The following is a 15,974-nucleotide window of genomic DNA, read 5'->3' as shown; positions in this document are numbered from 1 at the left end:
CCTTCAAGGAATTTCGTAACAAATTCCTACAAGTCTTCCTCGATGACTTGTGCATACATTTAGGCAGGAAGGATTACTTGAAATTCCTTGAAGATGTGTTGAAAAAATGTAGGGAGTAAGGAATCTCCTTGAACCCTCTCAAATGCCAATTCCTGGTCACACATGGAGTAGTCTTGGGGACACATAGTCTCTCGACATCAATAAAATCAAGATCATCATGGAGCTTCCCTGCCACAAAAGGTTAAGGGTAAGGTCCATGCCGAATACTATAGAAAGTTCATACTTCGATATGCTATGAATGTAAGACAAGCTATTGGTAAACTTCATCTGGATGAAAGAAAGCAAACAAGCATTCAAAACACTTAAGTGGAGATTGATCACAGCTCCCATACTAATGGCTCCAATTGGGACATTGAATTGCATGTGCATATGGATGGTTCCAAATATGTAGTAGGGAGTGTGTTATGTTGACCTGGCAAATACAACAAAGAGTACCCAATCTACTTTGCAAGAAGGGAATCGAATGACACGAAGGTCAATTATACTACCACTAAAATAGAAGCCCTAGCCAAGGTATACAATGTGAAGAAATTTTGACATTATTTATTGGCAATTGAATTTGTATTTTCCACCAATCATCAAGCCCCCTGGTGTATTTTGTGGATCGACCATGTACCAAGGGTTGAACCACCAGATGGCTTCTACTACTCTAAGAATTCAATTTCAAAATATTGTGGTAAGGAAAGGAGCTTAGCACTACATTGCTAATCATATGTCACAGTTGATGATAGGATAAGAGCCAAAAGGAATAGAAGATGACGGTCCACCAATAAAGTACCATGCATTGTCCTCATTGAAATTGTGGAGCCCAAGAGATCTGGTTGGGCAGAAAAGCTTAATGTAGGCTTATGGGCATATCAAACCACACTAAAGGCAAGTACATGGTTTATGCCATTTCAATTGGTTTACAGCCTTGAAGCAGTGGTCCCATTGGAATTTGTAATACCAAGTCTATGCAATGAAGTATGAGAATGCATGGGAGACCATGAGTCCCTCAAGGAAAGACTCTATCAACTGCAAAAGCATATAGAGACAAGGCTAGTAGCCTACTTTGCCATGACAATGGAAATACGACGAAGGAAGGCATGGTTGGACAAAAACCTTAAGGATAAGGAGATTAAGGAAGGTGACCTAGTTCTACTATATAATACCAAGGTCCACAAGGGCAAGCTCAAAAATCTAGATGAAGGGCCATATAGAGTCAAAAAGATGAATCCGATTAGAGCAGTGCTACCAGAAACTCTAGAAGGAGTGCCCATCTATTGGCCATTATCATTGGATTTGAAATATAGCAAGAGGAAGCCTCTACACCCATCTCAACACAAGAAATAGAAAACTTTGATACATTGGTACTATCTCATAAATGGGAACTAGAGTCCCCACCCACTCTCAATGCAAATGACACACACCAACAATGTGGGAAAGTTTTTGAGGTTGACAATGTGGAACTCTACCAAAGAATGTTGCCACTTAATACAAAACTATTATCGCAATAGCTATTACAAGGGCTAATGCAAATTGACTCAAGGGAAGAAATCCAAGAAATCCAAGAGGGAGACAAGTCTCACAATGACTTCACTAGTGGGCCAGATAGTGTTCATCTTCAAGAATCACAAGTCAACAATGTTGATGAATCTACGACTTCATTGCCACAACCACAAATCATCTCTAGTGATGCTCTATAATAGGATACCATTTAGGATAAATCATATATCATCATAGTCAACAAATGCAACACTGGTCAGAACTATTTGCTGATATGGTGTAAGAAGAGCAACAACGTGAATTGGAAAGACAGATGATGCCATCGCTCCAAACCAAGTTGCACAGTGTAGAGACTGAGATTCAAGTGCTCAAGGAAAGCATGAAAGAGCAAATGCAACTTGTAAAAAATGCTCTAGAAGAAAGAGGAAGGTACACTGTAAGCTACAATTTTTGTACAAGAAAAACACCTTCATCGTTTTGATGACTTGAGTAGAAAGGAAGAGGTAGAGCATTCCCTCTACCAAATGAAAGTCTCTTGTCTTTTAAGCTCAATATTTCTTTTTTTAGCTCATCAGCCTGATGCTTAAAGATGATCAAATCCATGCCACAACTGACACAAACAATGAGTTGCAAAAAAGCCTCAAAGATTGCTCAAGAATAAGAGATAATCCAACTTTGCATGCTTAATGATCAATTGCTAGGACATCGAAAAGTAGCTCAACAATTCAATAGTCTAAAGCTTGCCTACACAACAACACTTAGTAAGTACAGAGAAAAGTGCATAGAGCTACAAAATCAAAAGGCAATAATTTCCAAGTTGGAACTTCAACTCTTGAATGAAGCCCATGACAATGTAGATGAGTCAACACAAGATCTATTTCTACAAGGCACCACTGCATTGTACCAAGATCTTGTAGACGTCCTTAAGCAAGAGTATCATCTCAAGGGACAAGCTCGCATTCAGTGGAGACACTTGCAACTCAAGATTCTACATGCAGTATTTGGTCTTGATTGGACCATGTCGTTAAGCACAAAGCCTCTTCGATATCTATGCCCAAAAATTAATGATGATAAAAAAAATTTGTTCTGTCTCTCAGTGCATACAAATCTCATATGGCTAAAACATAATGCAATCCTTCTATGTGAATGCTTGATGAGAAGTTCTCCTCTTCAAGTAGTAGCCGAAATCTTACTGCTACTACAACAAGCACCATTAACCTCCCTGGGATATAATTCCAAGTAAAATCGAACATTGAAGCTGAGAATGCCTTCAAAATTTGACAAATATATGCTCGAAGAATATGTGGTCTACCTTCAATCTTAGCTCCCCTACCTCACCACTCTCTTTTTAGATCTTCTCACATCTGTCCCTAACTCCAGTAACATCCCCCGCACCCTTTCTGGAATCCATGCTAACCCATATTCCTTGCTATGCCTCTCAATGCTACCTACTAATCCAAGAGTCAATCCTATCATCAAGTAACACTTAACTTTTTCCCACCACTTGAAAACCCTTCCCTCGAGGATTATCAAGTCACTAAATCCAATTGCCTTGCTCTTGCTGCACTTTCCACCAACCTCTCTCCTTTCCCCTTCTCTAATTCAGTACTTACTTCCACCTCATGTTTGTCCCCTAGAACATCTTCCCCTCCCCCAAGACCACATATTCCTTAGACCCCAATTGAATTTCCAATAGAAGGCACCACCAATGATTCCAACAATGAGCTTCACGATTCGGATAATCCAAATTGAACACCCACACGAGAGTTGAATAAGGATATAGAGAGGCTTCCAATGCCTGGTGACCCCATAGGTGAATTTTAGAGGCAATACCCAAGCATGCAATCAAGAGGATGGGATCTCTCCGGTATTTCCATGCACAATTTGCCAAGCACAAATCACTTCAAACATAAGCGACAAATTTGAGCCACATCCTGCATGGCATAAACCAAAGCTGCTCATAGAAAAGTACCACCTTGAGTATTTATAAGCTCCATCGTCCTTTTGAATGCATCCCACATTTGATGTGGTACCTCGTCTCTATAGGTGGGATGCCAATCGACATGATCCATACAAGGAAGATGCACCTCTCAATTAGCCTTTAATAAATAGATACTCCAAGGTCAAATAGACAAGCCAAGAAACACTTATCAGAGCCTTGGACAAACATGCATCACAAATGCAAGGGAGCTATGACAAAACACTCAAGGACAACACCATATATAGTGAAGCTCTAGTAGTAATCATGTAGCTGTCCCTCACCATTGATGGCCATCTACCCTTGCTCAATTTCAACCAGAGTGAGCAGATAGATGCTCAAACCTTCAAAGAGCCATATCTCTTGAAGGGTGGTATGTGTGTCTGTTTGAAGAAATGGTTGATACTGGCTTCTTAAAAATTGATCAAACAATCCGCGATGTTTGTGGATTACAAGGAAAAGATCGACAAAAAGCTCGACCCATTATATCACCGATGTCATCTTTACCATACTCATTGGTTTAAAAAAACCACATCACAACATCGTCTGCAAACTCAACCATAACCCAAGGATGGGTAATCAAATCAGTTTGGGGGAGCTGTTAATCTTGTGGCAACAACCACTAGAAGTACGATCTAGACCAAAATGAAGATGAGATCATTATGTGTGTAGAGTAGTAGGAAAGCTATGCTTGTAATATCTTGAGCTTGAAGGATGGTATGATGAATCTAAAAGGAGGACGATAGCCAAAATCCTTTCTAGAGAAGATCCAATCATACTTGTTGCAAAGTCAGGGTCTAGGGAGAGAAATATTAAAAGCTTACACATTTTGAGGTCCCCCAAAAAGTATAGAGACCCAAGAGGTCCCCCCACAAAGTGTAGAGACCCAAGAGGTTCCCCCACAAAATGCAGAGACCCAAGAGGTCCCGCCAAAAAGTGGAGGGACTATTATCAAAGAGGTCTCCTACAAAAGAGGTCTCACCCTTAAGGTTCGTATATGAATTGTGCAGAGACCATGTATAAATCTCTCTCAATGGGATGAAGATCCCACACTTTGGGGTTTAGTATTCAAGTTCACTTATGTGTTCATGTGGTCGATCTCCATTGTGTCCATGATCCCTTACACTACCATGTTCTAGCATGCCCTTACCCTTGCACTCCCTACCCTTGTACTCCTTGCTCTCATCTCCTCCCCCTCCTCCTTCCTCCTCCTCCCTTTACCTTCACCTCCCTCCTCCTCCTCCTCTCTTCTCCTCATCCTCCTCCCTTTACCTCCACCTCCCTCCACATCCTCCTTCCTTTCTTGTCCCTCCTCCTCAATCCTTTACCCCTTGACGTTGCAAAAGAGACCAGTTCTCTACTCCTCAATATTGAAACCCTTCAACCCTCTCTGAACCCTAGAACTCCTAGCTAGCTCTCTTGACCTTATCCCCCTTCGAAAACCTACAAACCCCTTCCGAACTCTTGACCTTACATGGAGGCAAGAGCCTCCATCCATCGTTATTATCGAGCCCTCTTTGTCACCCAAGCACACACAAGATCTACTTTCCATGGTTTGGCCTACACCTCTCATCGGAATAGACCTGAGGACCTATGCTACACTTGTGAACAACTATGCTACAACAAGAAACGACATGATTGTAGGTAAACAACTCCCTTGGAACTTGGACTTGGAAGAGATAGAGACAACATCTACCTAGAAGGAGATCTTGGATGGATATGCCATTTGTAGTCATGATAGAGCTGGTGTGGAAGGCATGAATAAAAGAGCATTGGTTGCTTTCATGCATTTGATTTTTTCTATTGAGGTATGTCTTTCTTTTTAAATACAATTGTAGGATGAGATGGACCAGAAGTTCGAAAAGGTTGGGAGCAATCACAAGGTTGTGGTTAATCATATTTTTTGTAGTCTTGAGTAGCACCTCTAAAATAAAGAAAAGATAGTGGAAGTGGGCACAATAGTTATCAATACATAGCCATTGACAAGAGGATGAATTTGTTGTCAATTGTTGTTATGGATGATGACTCAAAGGCATATCTTGTGAACATGCTTCATGGGACAAAAGAGAACATGCAACAAAGAGATTATGGCTTCAATTAGAGACCCTAGTATATGGCTTCAATTCCAAAATTGTCCTTGAATGAGGATATTATTAATCTTAAAGTCAAGCTTACACAAAGCATTCTTCATCAACAACTAAGAGATTATGCAAGCAGCTCAGGCTGATTGTGAAGACACGCTTGATGACATATAAGAATTCTCTCAACATCAGAAGGTATCGTATTGAGAATCTTATTGAAAGATTCAAGAGATGATGAGACATCAGAATTCAAGCAAGGAAGATCAAAAGAAAATATTTTCTAAACAAGGGTAATCATAGGTCATTAATGATCAGTCGAGGAGTAGTTGAAGACTCTCTGTGACTTCCATTACGTTTGAGAATTTGAAATCACCTATTTTTAGATGTCTATATCTTGGTCAATTTACATCCTCGCTTTGAATCTAGTTTGAACCATGGTTTCACACGCTAAACATACATGCTATTCTATGATTTTTGATACTGTAAAGACTGTTTTAGGAAATTTTTTTGCTATTTTCACATATCTTGGTCAACTTTCGTCAAAATTCAATGTCGTCTTCATGGACTTGTGCACATTTCAAATGCCATCATTGTAAAATCATTATGGCTATTTTTGGCACATCTTTTGTCACCTTTTTTTGCAATTTTACCCATGCATTGTTCAATTTTGGTTCATTTATTTAAGAACTGCTTTTTTGAAGACAGAGGTATCATTTGTAGTTGATTAAACTTGTATGCCACATGATGAGATTTTTGGACTAGAATAGCAAACTAGATGATAACAATTAGGAAAATTGGAGTTTCAAACTTGACGGCATATTCCAAACGGAGAAGATTATTACAAAACAAAAAAAGAGACTAAAAGACCTAGCATCAACTTTAACAATATCATTAATGCTAGATCCACTTCATGAAGTAAGTAGCAGAATGAATGGGATGGAAAAGCACAATTGGCATGTGATCTTATCAATTGCAGTGTCAAAGATGTCATGCTTTTGATCATTAGGGACAAGAAGTTAGCTATAGTTTCATGGAAAGCTTTAGATAATTGGTTCGAAATAAAGAATATGTTTGGTCTTGAAGTCTACTTGATCAGGTTAAAGGACATAGTCGACAATTGACATCCATTGGTCAGGAGATCAAGACTAAGAAGATTAGTTTAGATTGCTCTTAATGGGCTAGGTGAATACTATATCAACTTGTGACAACAACGGTCATCAGAGATGAGCCACCATGCTTTGAGATTATGTTAGACATGTTATGCAAGAACAATTAAGAAGAGATGCAAACATTGATATCTCAAAAGCAATCTGTCCAAAATGATTTTGAGAATTATCTTGATATTGATCATTAGCATAATGTGTAGACTATTGTGCAAATTGTTTATGCTGATTGCCTTGATTTTGGTATTGTTTGCCAAATCTGTAGTATTGACCCTTGGCTGCATCTCTTTGTTTCTTTCCACATTCAAGTTTTCCATGGCCTAGAATTCCATAGTGATGACAATATCCTATCTTTCTAGGAGTATTTTTTTATTATTTCTCTTCTAGAGTTTCCTTTGTTGCTAGATCCTGATGACGACAACTTGATTCCAAAGTTGGGTGAATAGTTCCTCTAGCATGATTGTTAGACCTTCTTGAGTTTCTACCTTTTCCTTTTTGAAATCCTTTTCTTTGGTAGAGTTCTCATTACTCAATATGCAATAATAGAAAATGCAATTGATTAAAGCTTCAAGATGAAATAACTTGGTGGTTTAACTCAGATGCAATCCTAAAAGGGGTTGGTTCTCCGAACTACATCCAAACAAGAGAATGTTATTATGGGTGATAACACACGTCATAATTGAAGGCTAGTGATAACCTCAACTTTTAGACTACTAGCATTTAAAAAATAAAACATGGTTAAGGTTTTCAAAATTATGCAAGGTAAAACTAAATCAAGATAGTAAAGTTGATAAGTACAAAGCCAAACTTGTAACCTAAGTTTATGCACAAGAATATGGCACATAATATGAGGCTTTTGCACAGTTGTAAAAATGAGAACAATCAAATAGGTATTACTCTAGCATCACACTGTGATTGGCTACTACATCGAATGGATGTAAAAAATGTTCTCTTGAATGATTTTCAAGAACAAGAAATCTACATGCAATAGTTAAAAGGTTATGTTGTCAATGGTCATTGTTCATTTTCCAACACAAGAGCAAGTTTGTAGATATCTTCACTAAATCACTCTCCCCCAATAAATCCAAGTACTTCCAACAACAGCTTAGTATTCTTCAAAACTAGCTACAATTTAAGAGGGAGGTGTCACGGTTAAGTTGTGAAAAGCTATACATACTTTTCTGTTGCCTACTTATTGTAAATTTTGCTTTTAAATCCCCAAAATTTCTTTTGTAAAGGACCCTCTACTTATCGAAGTTCAATTTAAGAGGAGGGTTTTGATAATAGTGTGAATTGCAACTATCCTCTACGTATAAAATGGGATTCATGGAAGGTAAAGATGTATATGTTCTCATTATCTTTCATTACAATGTAGCATACAGTCAGTCATCTCTTGTGCACTCCTCGCTCTCACTTCTTCTTCTTCAAACACTGCACACCCTAACACTAGTTTGATAGCATAACAGGACATAAAAGTGTCATTTTGAGGTTTTGACAAAAAAATCACAACTTGATGTAGATGTGTTTTTTTGTGATTTACTCTCTTGATCTTAAGGTAGACACATAGGACTATTTTCTTAAAATATAAAAAGCACAAAAAACTATTACATGTGATTACAAAATGCTCACAAATATATGGTAACATAGCGTTTCACCCAGACAGTACTCAGATTTGAAACTTTATCTAGCATGCTTGAAAATAACAATGATTTTAATGAGCTAGATTTTTTTACAGTGTTTATAAGTATATCAAACACCTAAGTGACAAAAATTTAATAAAAAATCATTTTGACAAGACTGATTTAGCAATTAACAAGAGTGATTAGCTTAGCGTGTTGCGTTGTAAGTCGCATTTCATAAAGAAGCATCTTTATATATTACACATAATAGCCACAAAGTATCATATCTTAACTATAACATTATTATATCATAAGGAAAAGTCACCACATCACAATAAAGGCTAAAACTAAAAGAGATTAAGTACTCCTAATGTAAACTACCAAAACAGGTTCCACATTAAACCTCGCTTTTGTTTTTAATTATCCCACATATAAGTGTCCTACATATAATTTTTTAAAATTGGTATACACTCATTCATGATTAGATGGCACTCTATAAGTATAATTTAAAGACTTGAAGGTTCTTATGATATTTTTAACCCTTGTATCTTGAATATAGCATGAATTACAGCATAATGAACAATCAAAATACGGTTTGAATTTGGCATGATATTAGGTCCCCTAAAAACTCACGCTACTCCATAATATCCTATTGAAGACATATACACAGTATGATTGAGTTTGAAAATTGTTAGACATGTCAAAGAATTTGCAAAAGATCAAATTTTGCCTCTCTCAGCATTCTCTAAAATTACATTTGAGGCCATAAATCATAATAAGTATTAGCTCCAAAGAAATCTAAATATATGTGTTATAGTTATCCTTAGACTCTAGAACTTACAAAATCTAAAAAAACTCATTCTAATTAAGAAGTATGGGCCATTTTATCTAAAATCTAAGAATACAGCTCGAAATCTCGGTGTTAGGTTGACCTTGAAACTTTAGGCAGAACTCAAAGTGACAGGTGCAAGTTCCAATCCATAATAATTCTAGGTTTTTTTCAACATATAAGCTATTATGAAAAATAATCAAAACCCCAAAATATTGATGCTTTTGAATAATTCTAGGAAGTGGCTAACAAGACATAAAAGTATCCTAGGACATTTGTATGTCCTTCTACCAAACTAGTGCTAAGTTATCATCATCAATATCCCCTCCCCATGCTTTGTCTTTTACATGGCAGAATAAAATAGAAGCCGAGACTACAAATGCTAGCTAAGAATTTTGAGGATATAGATTCCTTGAGTGAAGGGACTAAGTCAACTCCCTGTAGACCACCAAAAGAGGATAGAATATGATACATATATTTACCATAGCAAGAGCACAAAAAGGAATATGGTGCATAGAGTAGCTATGCAAAAAGAAACAAATAGAATATGCTTACCGTCGCACACAAATCAAGATCTAAGCTCCCCTACATAAACTTGACATTAATATTAAGAAAGACATAGTATACTTTCACCCTCTTTTGGGTGTAACCCTCCCACTACAACTACAAACAAATTTGAATGAAATAGAAGCACAATTTCTCACATACACTAATGGGACGAATGAAAGAGCTCTCTCTACCTTACAACCGCCCAAGTTGTAACTACAAATGCCAGCTTAGAATTTTGAGGATATAGATTCCTTGACTTGAAGGGACTAAGTCAACTCCTTGTAGACCACCAAAAGAGGATAGAATATGATACATATATTTGCCATAGCAAGAGCATGAAAAGGACTATGGTGCATAGAGTTAGAATGTGCTTACCGTCACACACAAATCAAGATCTAAGCTCCCCTACATAAACTTGACATTAATATTAAGAAAGACATAGTATACTTTCACCCTCTTTTGGGTGTAACCCTCCCAAAGTTCAAACTACAACTACAAACAAATTTGAATGAAATAGAAGCACAATTCCTCACATACACTAATAGGAGGAATGAAAGAGCTCTCTCTACCTTACAAACGCCCAAGTTGTACCATGACCTAAGATACCATGTTGAATAGTGTTGCAACACTCACAATGGGAGACAAGGAAAGAATTTGTGTGTTATACAAGAGCAATAGATTGGCAATGAAAGAGGAAGAGGAGAGGTTACAGATGAAAACTTGAAAATAGAGACAAAGGATCCAGAAACTAGAATGTATATGAAGACCCTAGAGGACTCAAGGGTTATTTATAACTCTGAGAGTACCAAGATGGTGATGAGGGAAACTTGTTGACTACAAAAGGAAAACATAGTGAATTATGCTTTGATAGCTCAAAGGTAGAGATGGAATCACAGGTTATTGACATCTCTACGAGGAATCAGGGGTCATTGATATCTCTAAGGGTAAAATGCTGGTGACAAGGAGATCTACAGAAGTCAAATACTATGAATTATGCTTTGATGGCTCAGATTTAGGAGATCAAGGAGCCAATGACGTTTACGGAAGCAAAGAGAGTTGCTATGGGGGGTTGGTTAAGAGACCATGAAAATGAAAGGATATTGGCACCAAGTGGACAAGGTTAAGTACGAATCCGATGCACTTTTGCATAGGTATGAGGCCCGATTGGTGGGTCTTGAATATTATTAGACCTTTGCCTCGATAACCAAAATGGCTACTATTCAAACAGACATAGCTTTGGCTGCTCATCATTAGTGGCCCATTCATCAAATGAATTGTGAAGCAAATATTTCCTAACAAAGATCCAGATGCAGCGGCCCCACAAGGCTTTTGTTACCCAGCTGAAATAGGTGAGCATGGTCCAACAGCTCGACAACTACTTCAAGAGGATTGGTCTTACTCGTACTCCATCAAATGCGAACCTATATATCTTCAAACTGGGGACAAGAGATGATCATTGTTGTGTATGTGAATAATTTGATCATCGGAGACACTAAAGGTAAACGGTGTCAGAGCTTCTTTGTGAGTAAAATCTAGGAATCATGGACAGTTTGCCCTGTATTTTGTAATCAGAGCTATATAAAATCTCAGATCTCTGCCACCTGTCCCCCTCGCCCCCCCAAAGAGAGAGAGAGAGAGAGAGAGAAGATTTCACACTCAATGGTGGGGCCTTCACGAGTCGAAACAAACTCCTTCAAGGTTGAAAACAAGCATCCCAAACCTGAATTTTTCAGCACAACCATAACAGAGACAACCAGAACAAGCTATTTGGAAGCTTCTGTAACTTGCCAGCAATTTTGACAACCGATATGCAGTTGGCAAAGGGAAGAATCACCTCTGAGCTACATGGAACATGGAAAAGCCGCTAGATTTTGACAATAGGAAAATCTTGCAGACCATTGAGATACATTCACATGACAATACCACCAGAAATGTGAGAATACATAAGATGGCATTGGGAATCATTTAGATGATGAGTGATCCAAGGGCTTTAGGGCTGGAATGTGGAAGGGAGGAAAAAGGAGGGAGGGCACGAGTTAGAAAGAACAATGTACTGATGATTCAGATTGTTAACATTGACTGCTAAGATAGCAAAGTACAAATTTCACACCCACACCTACCCCCATGCCCACACCCCACCCACATCTACGCCCACACATAAATACACAAGCTGATCAATAGATTACAAGCTGATCAAGCAAAATGAGAGGACTGCATATGAGAAACTCAGCAGGGCAGAGAGAGACCTTTGGTATGTGACCATGAAGGGACACATCTTAGAAAACCCTCAAAGATATGGCAAGCTTCACAGGTGGATTCCTTTTTTATTTACTTTTTTGATCTTGGACATGCCTTATGAATGATTGAATATCATTCACCTTACACAGCAGAAAATAAGGCAGAACAACTAATACTCAGGATAGTATCAATGGAAGACGTGCATGCAGAGATAATACAATCATAAACTCTTGCAGATCCAGAGAGATGTACTCAGCATATAGGCAGCAAAACAATCATGTATATAAAGCTTCATTAATGTACAAACAGACAAAATACACCTCGAAGTGGTACCTCACAATTGCAGCCAGGTGTGCTGCCAGTAGATGGGTGAATGTCTGCTCGAACTCCTGCAGTGGTTCTTCTCTCTGGCTGTACGCTCCCAAGGAGCTTCAGTGGCTGATGGAGAGGTCCAACTGCACAAGGCAGTATGCCCCACCTTTTACAGGTGAGGGCTGCTGCCCCTCACCCCCTTTTCAGATCTGGCCGCCCAGTCAATTTGTGGGAACTCCCTGCCCTCTGCCCCAGAGCTGACCTGTTGGTCAGGTCCTCCTGACCCATGGATGACCCACACTGACTGGCCAACTGGCCCACTGCCTTGCCACCAGCCTGGGGCTATAAATCTGCTCCATGGCCTCCTCACTGGCCCTATGTGCTGGTCATCAGCCCCAAAGGCTGCCCGCTCTGTTGCAACGGATCTGCCCTCTTCCAGGGCTTGATCCATGCTTATTGACTGCACCATCTGCTGCAGCCCTAGTGGCTCCTCACACAGCCCACATGGCTGCCCTTTGCCGCTCACTACATCCTGCCCACATATCAGCCCACCTAGTGCTCTCGTGTGCCACTGTGACACCCTTATGATGTGCCTGCTTCAGTTATGCTTTTCCTTGTTCAGTGGACTTCTAATCGTAGACTAGTTGATAAATGATTTTGATACCCCCTGATTTATGAGTATGCAGCTTGCATAGCAGCTCCAGTGTCATATGAGTCTCAAGATAATGTGATCAGATCCAAGCGTTCCATGCCTGTCCAATACAGAAACACTCATCCCAGTTCAGGTTCCTTTTTTAACCTCTTACCACTAAAGTTACATACTCTTGGGTCCATGCCATATAACTTTCCAAGCATCTTCTCAATAAGCGTTCCCCTTGCACATTTTATTCTATAACAACCCCCCTTTGTAACAAATTTTGCCAAAATATATAAGAATATATTAATCCTCGGCTTACCACAGCATGTATTTGCTAATGCCCTTACTACATAACCAGAACTGGATTTGAACAATCTCTCATACACATGCAAGGGCCTGTAGCAATGCTCTCCCTAACTCCTGACAGAAAGTGCTTTCATTTAGCTAAATCTCTGTTACAAACATTGCATAATCGTCAGCTGTTCTACTACATTTGCTCGACAGTCAACAAAATAATACAAAAGACAGAACCTGGAGGTGAATTTTTTCACACATAAGAACACAAAATATGTCAACACTACAGTGAAAAAATCACGAAATCTAAATTGCCTATATAACCTTGTTGCACAAAGAACAAAACAAGTATCATCATCATTTCAAGTAGCACATCGACAAATGCAGATGAAATATAAGTACAACAAGAAGCTATGCATATAGAGAGGTGCTGCTCTTTTGACCTTCCAATGAATCCATCCAGTCATCTCACTTGATCAAAACTGCCGAAGGAGTCTGCTTCTACATCATCACATATCACGAGGCTATAGCACAACTTTTCTGATACACACAAGTTTATTGCAGAAACACAAAACGCCGAGGAGAAAATTACTCAATGTTATTAGGGGAGATCTTGACGTGATAGGAAGTGCAGAGCATTTATGGAAGACTCAAAACTGTACAATTATATCTCAAAAAGTCAAGTTGACATGGTCAATCGCCACTCGTGGGAAAAAGTGTGAGAACTTGCCTTTGAGGTGAACCTTGTCTGTGGTGGTTATCCATGCCATAATGCTCATCTCCAGGAGGCAATTTTTGAGAAGACGACCTGGCAAGGGCATTGTATGTATGATGATCAAAGCTTGTGTAGGGTGCAGCATGTCCTAGCGGACCGACCATGCGACCGTGACCCCTACTGGCCATCGGCATGGCCATCAAAAGAGGTATCAGATCTTCTCCATGATTAGAGAGGAAATGTGCCGAAGCTGCAAGACTCGGGGGCACTGGAGTGGTGGCAAAGAGCTGATCAGAAACCGAAGGCCCTTCTGAGGAAAGGCCTTGCATACGTTTAAGGTAAAGGCGATACTTTTGGAGATGGCTGGCAACATTCTCCCGAGTAAGACCATCTACATTCATAAGTTGCATAATTGTCTTCGGCACAGCATTCTTGATACCAAGGTGAGCAACGGCATCCACAAATCGCTTGTGTAGCTGAGGCGTCCAAACCAGACGAGGTCGTTTCAACGTTCTGGCTGAAGGGTCTTCGCTTGAATTTTCGACACATGCACTGGAATCGGCATCCTCAAACTCAAGATCTAGACGCTTCTTGCCCGAGCCACCACATTCGCTGCTGTCTGCTGCCGCACCCATTCCACTTCCGTAGCCGTTTTCTGCTCTCCTGTCCAAAGGGACATGAGCCGTACCGTTTGGAGCAGGGATACCGTCTTCATAGCCGCCACAGCTTTTGTGCTGGTACACAGAAATTTGGTCTGCTTCCTGATTCCACAAACCTGCTTCGGGATTGAATTCTTTGACAACATGTCCGCAATTTGGGAGGGTTACCAAAGGCTCGCCATTTCCTGCTCTTATTTCACCAGGCAAGTTATCATTTTCCTCGTGAAAAGATGAAGTCGGATGCGCATCCAGGGAAGAGGGAGAGTTTTCTTGGCGACGAAGTGTTGCAACAGTGTACTCTGAAGCAATGTTCACCTCTTCATCGCTAGTAGGTGGTTCAGGGGTGATCTTGAAGGCGGACGCAAGATGAGGGGTTATCAGAGATTGTGAAAGGGGTATGAGCTCTTCTGGAGCTGGCAATCCAGCCTCCCATTCTTGAACTTTGTTGTCCCCGTTATTCATGGAAGCGGAAGCTCATGCGAGAGCGCGAGCACTGTTGCTCCTGGATCTCGAAATTCATTCACGCACAACAGTCTTGGCATTTGTAACGCGAAGATTTTGTTCTCCGAGTGATGAACGAAGAAGAAGATGTCCGTGGAATTGCAGGGGGCTTGTTCGATCTGTGGGGAAATTGCAGGCATGTGGTGGATTCTTGCAAAAGTCCGATCGATCCGCGAAAGATAATGTAGGTCGACGGTATTCCTGGGATGCAAAAACAATGGATGCTGCTGAAGGCCGATTTCCAGCAGGGAAAAAACCTCTTCTCACCTTCAACCATAGGGATTGGATTCCCCGGAGGAAACCGGCTACCCGCGCTCGTTTCCGACCGGAATTGCCGACCCTCCGGCGATTCGCGGCTTTCGACGGATGCGGGAGGAGGCAACACTTGTCGCATGTTCATTTGCAACGTGGGCCGCTCGTTGGACACATGAACCGATGAGGTGGGGTCCCACACATGTGCCTCAGTATGATTGGCGTATTTGGCGACTCGGCGGGCGCAGGTGTTGATGTGTAAGTGGCATCGATCTAACGTCTGCAAGAAGGCGCTCATCGCGAGCCGTTAGATCAACCTTAGGGCTTTACATAGCCGGTGGACTGCACAATGGAGCCGGTCAGACTGTCAAGTGCAAATTATGACTGTGAAGGTTAATTGATCCAACGACTGGGATCTTATTTCCGTCGACCCCAGCCATTGACGATGTTGAAGGCGGCCTCGGCAAAGTTCAAGCTCCCATGCCAGGAGGACCATATCACTACTTCAACAACATGAACATTAATGCACACATTCTTTCATTCATACATACATATGTATATATTTCAAGGTTTGATCACTTACCCAACTTATAGAATCCGAC

General features: G+C 40.2%; 1 protein-coding gene across 1 annotated transcript; it reads right to left on the bottom strand.

Annotated features, from left to right (window-relative positions):
* Nucleotides 1-13,684: 13,684 nt before the first annotated feature.
* On the bottom strand, nucleotides 13,685-15,307 carry LOC147900915 (transcription factor BOA-like). The gene has a single exon (XM_087375955.1). The coding sequence runs from the start codon at nucleotides 15,079-15,081 to the stop codon at nucleotides 13,939-13,941; it is 1,143 nt and encodes a 380-aa protein (XP_087232081.1). The 5' UTR covers nucleotides 15,082-15,307; the 3' UTR covers nucleotides 13,685-13,938.
* Between the last annotated feature and the right edge of the window lie 667 nt (nucleotides 15,308-15,974).

This window comes from Dipteris shenzhenensis, chromosome 6 (assembly GCF_047967505.1).
Source record: "Dipteris shenzhenensis isolate YYH24624 ecotype China chromosome 6, Dip_SZ_1.0, whole genome shotgun sequence".
Lineage (NCBI taxonomy): Eukaryota > Viridiplantae > Streptophyta > Polypodiopsida > Gleicheniales > Dipteridaceae > Dipteris > Dipteris shenzhenensis.
Note: the sequence above shows the minus strand (reverse complement) of the source record. Positions and strands in the feature narration are given on the sequence as shown.

Bases quoted from the DNA above. Each gene is read 5' to 3' on its own strand.
- LOC147900915 (XM_087375955.1), bottom strand. From the start codon at position 15,081: ATGAATAACGGGGACAACAAAGTTCAAGAATGGGAGGCTGGATTGCCA.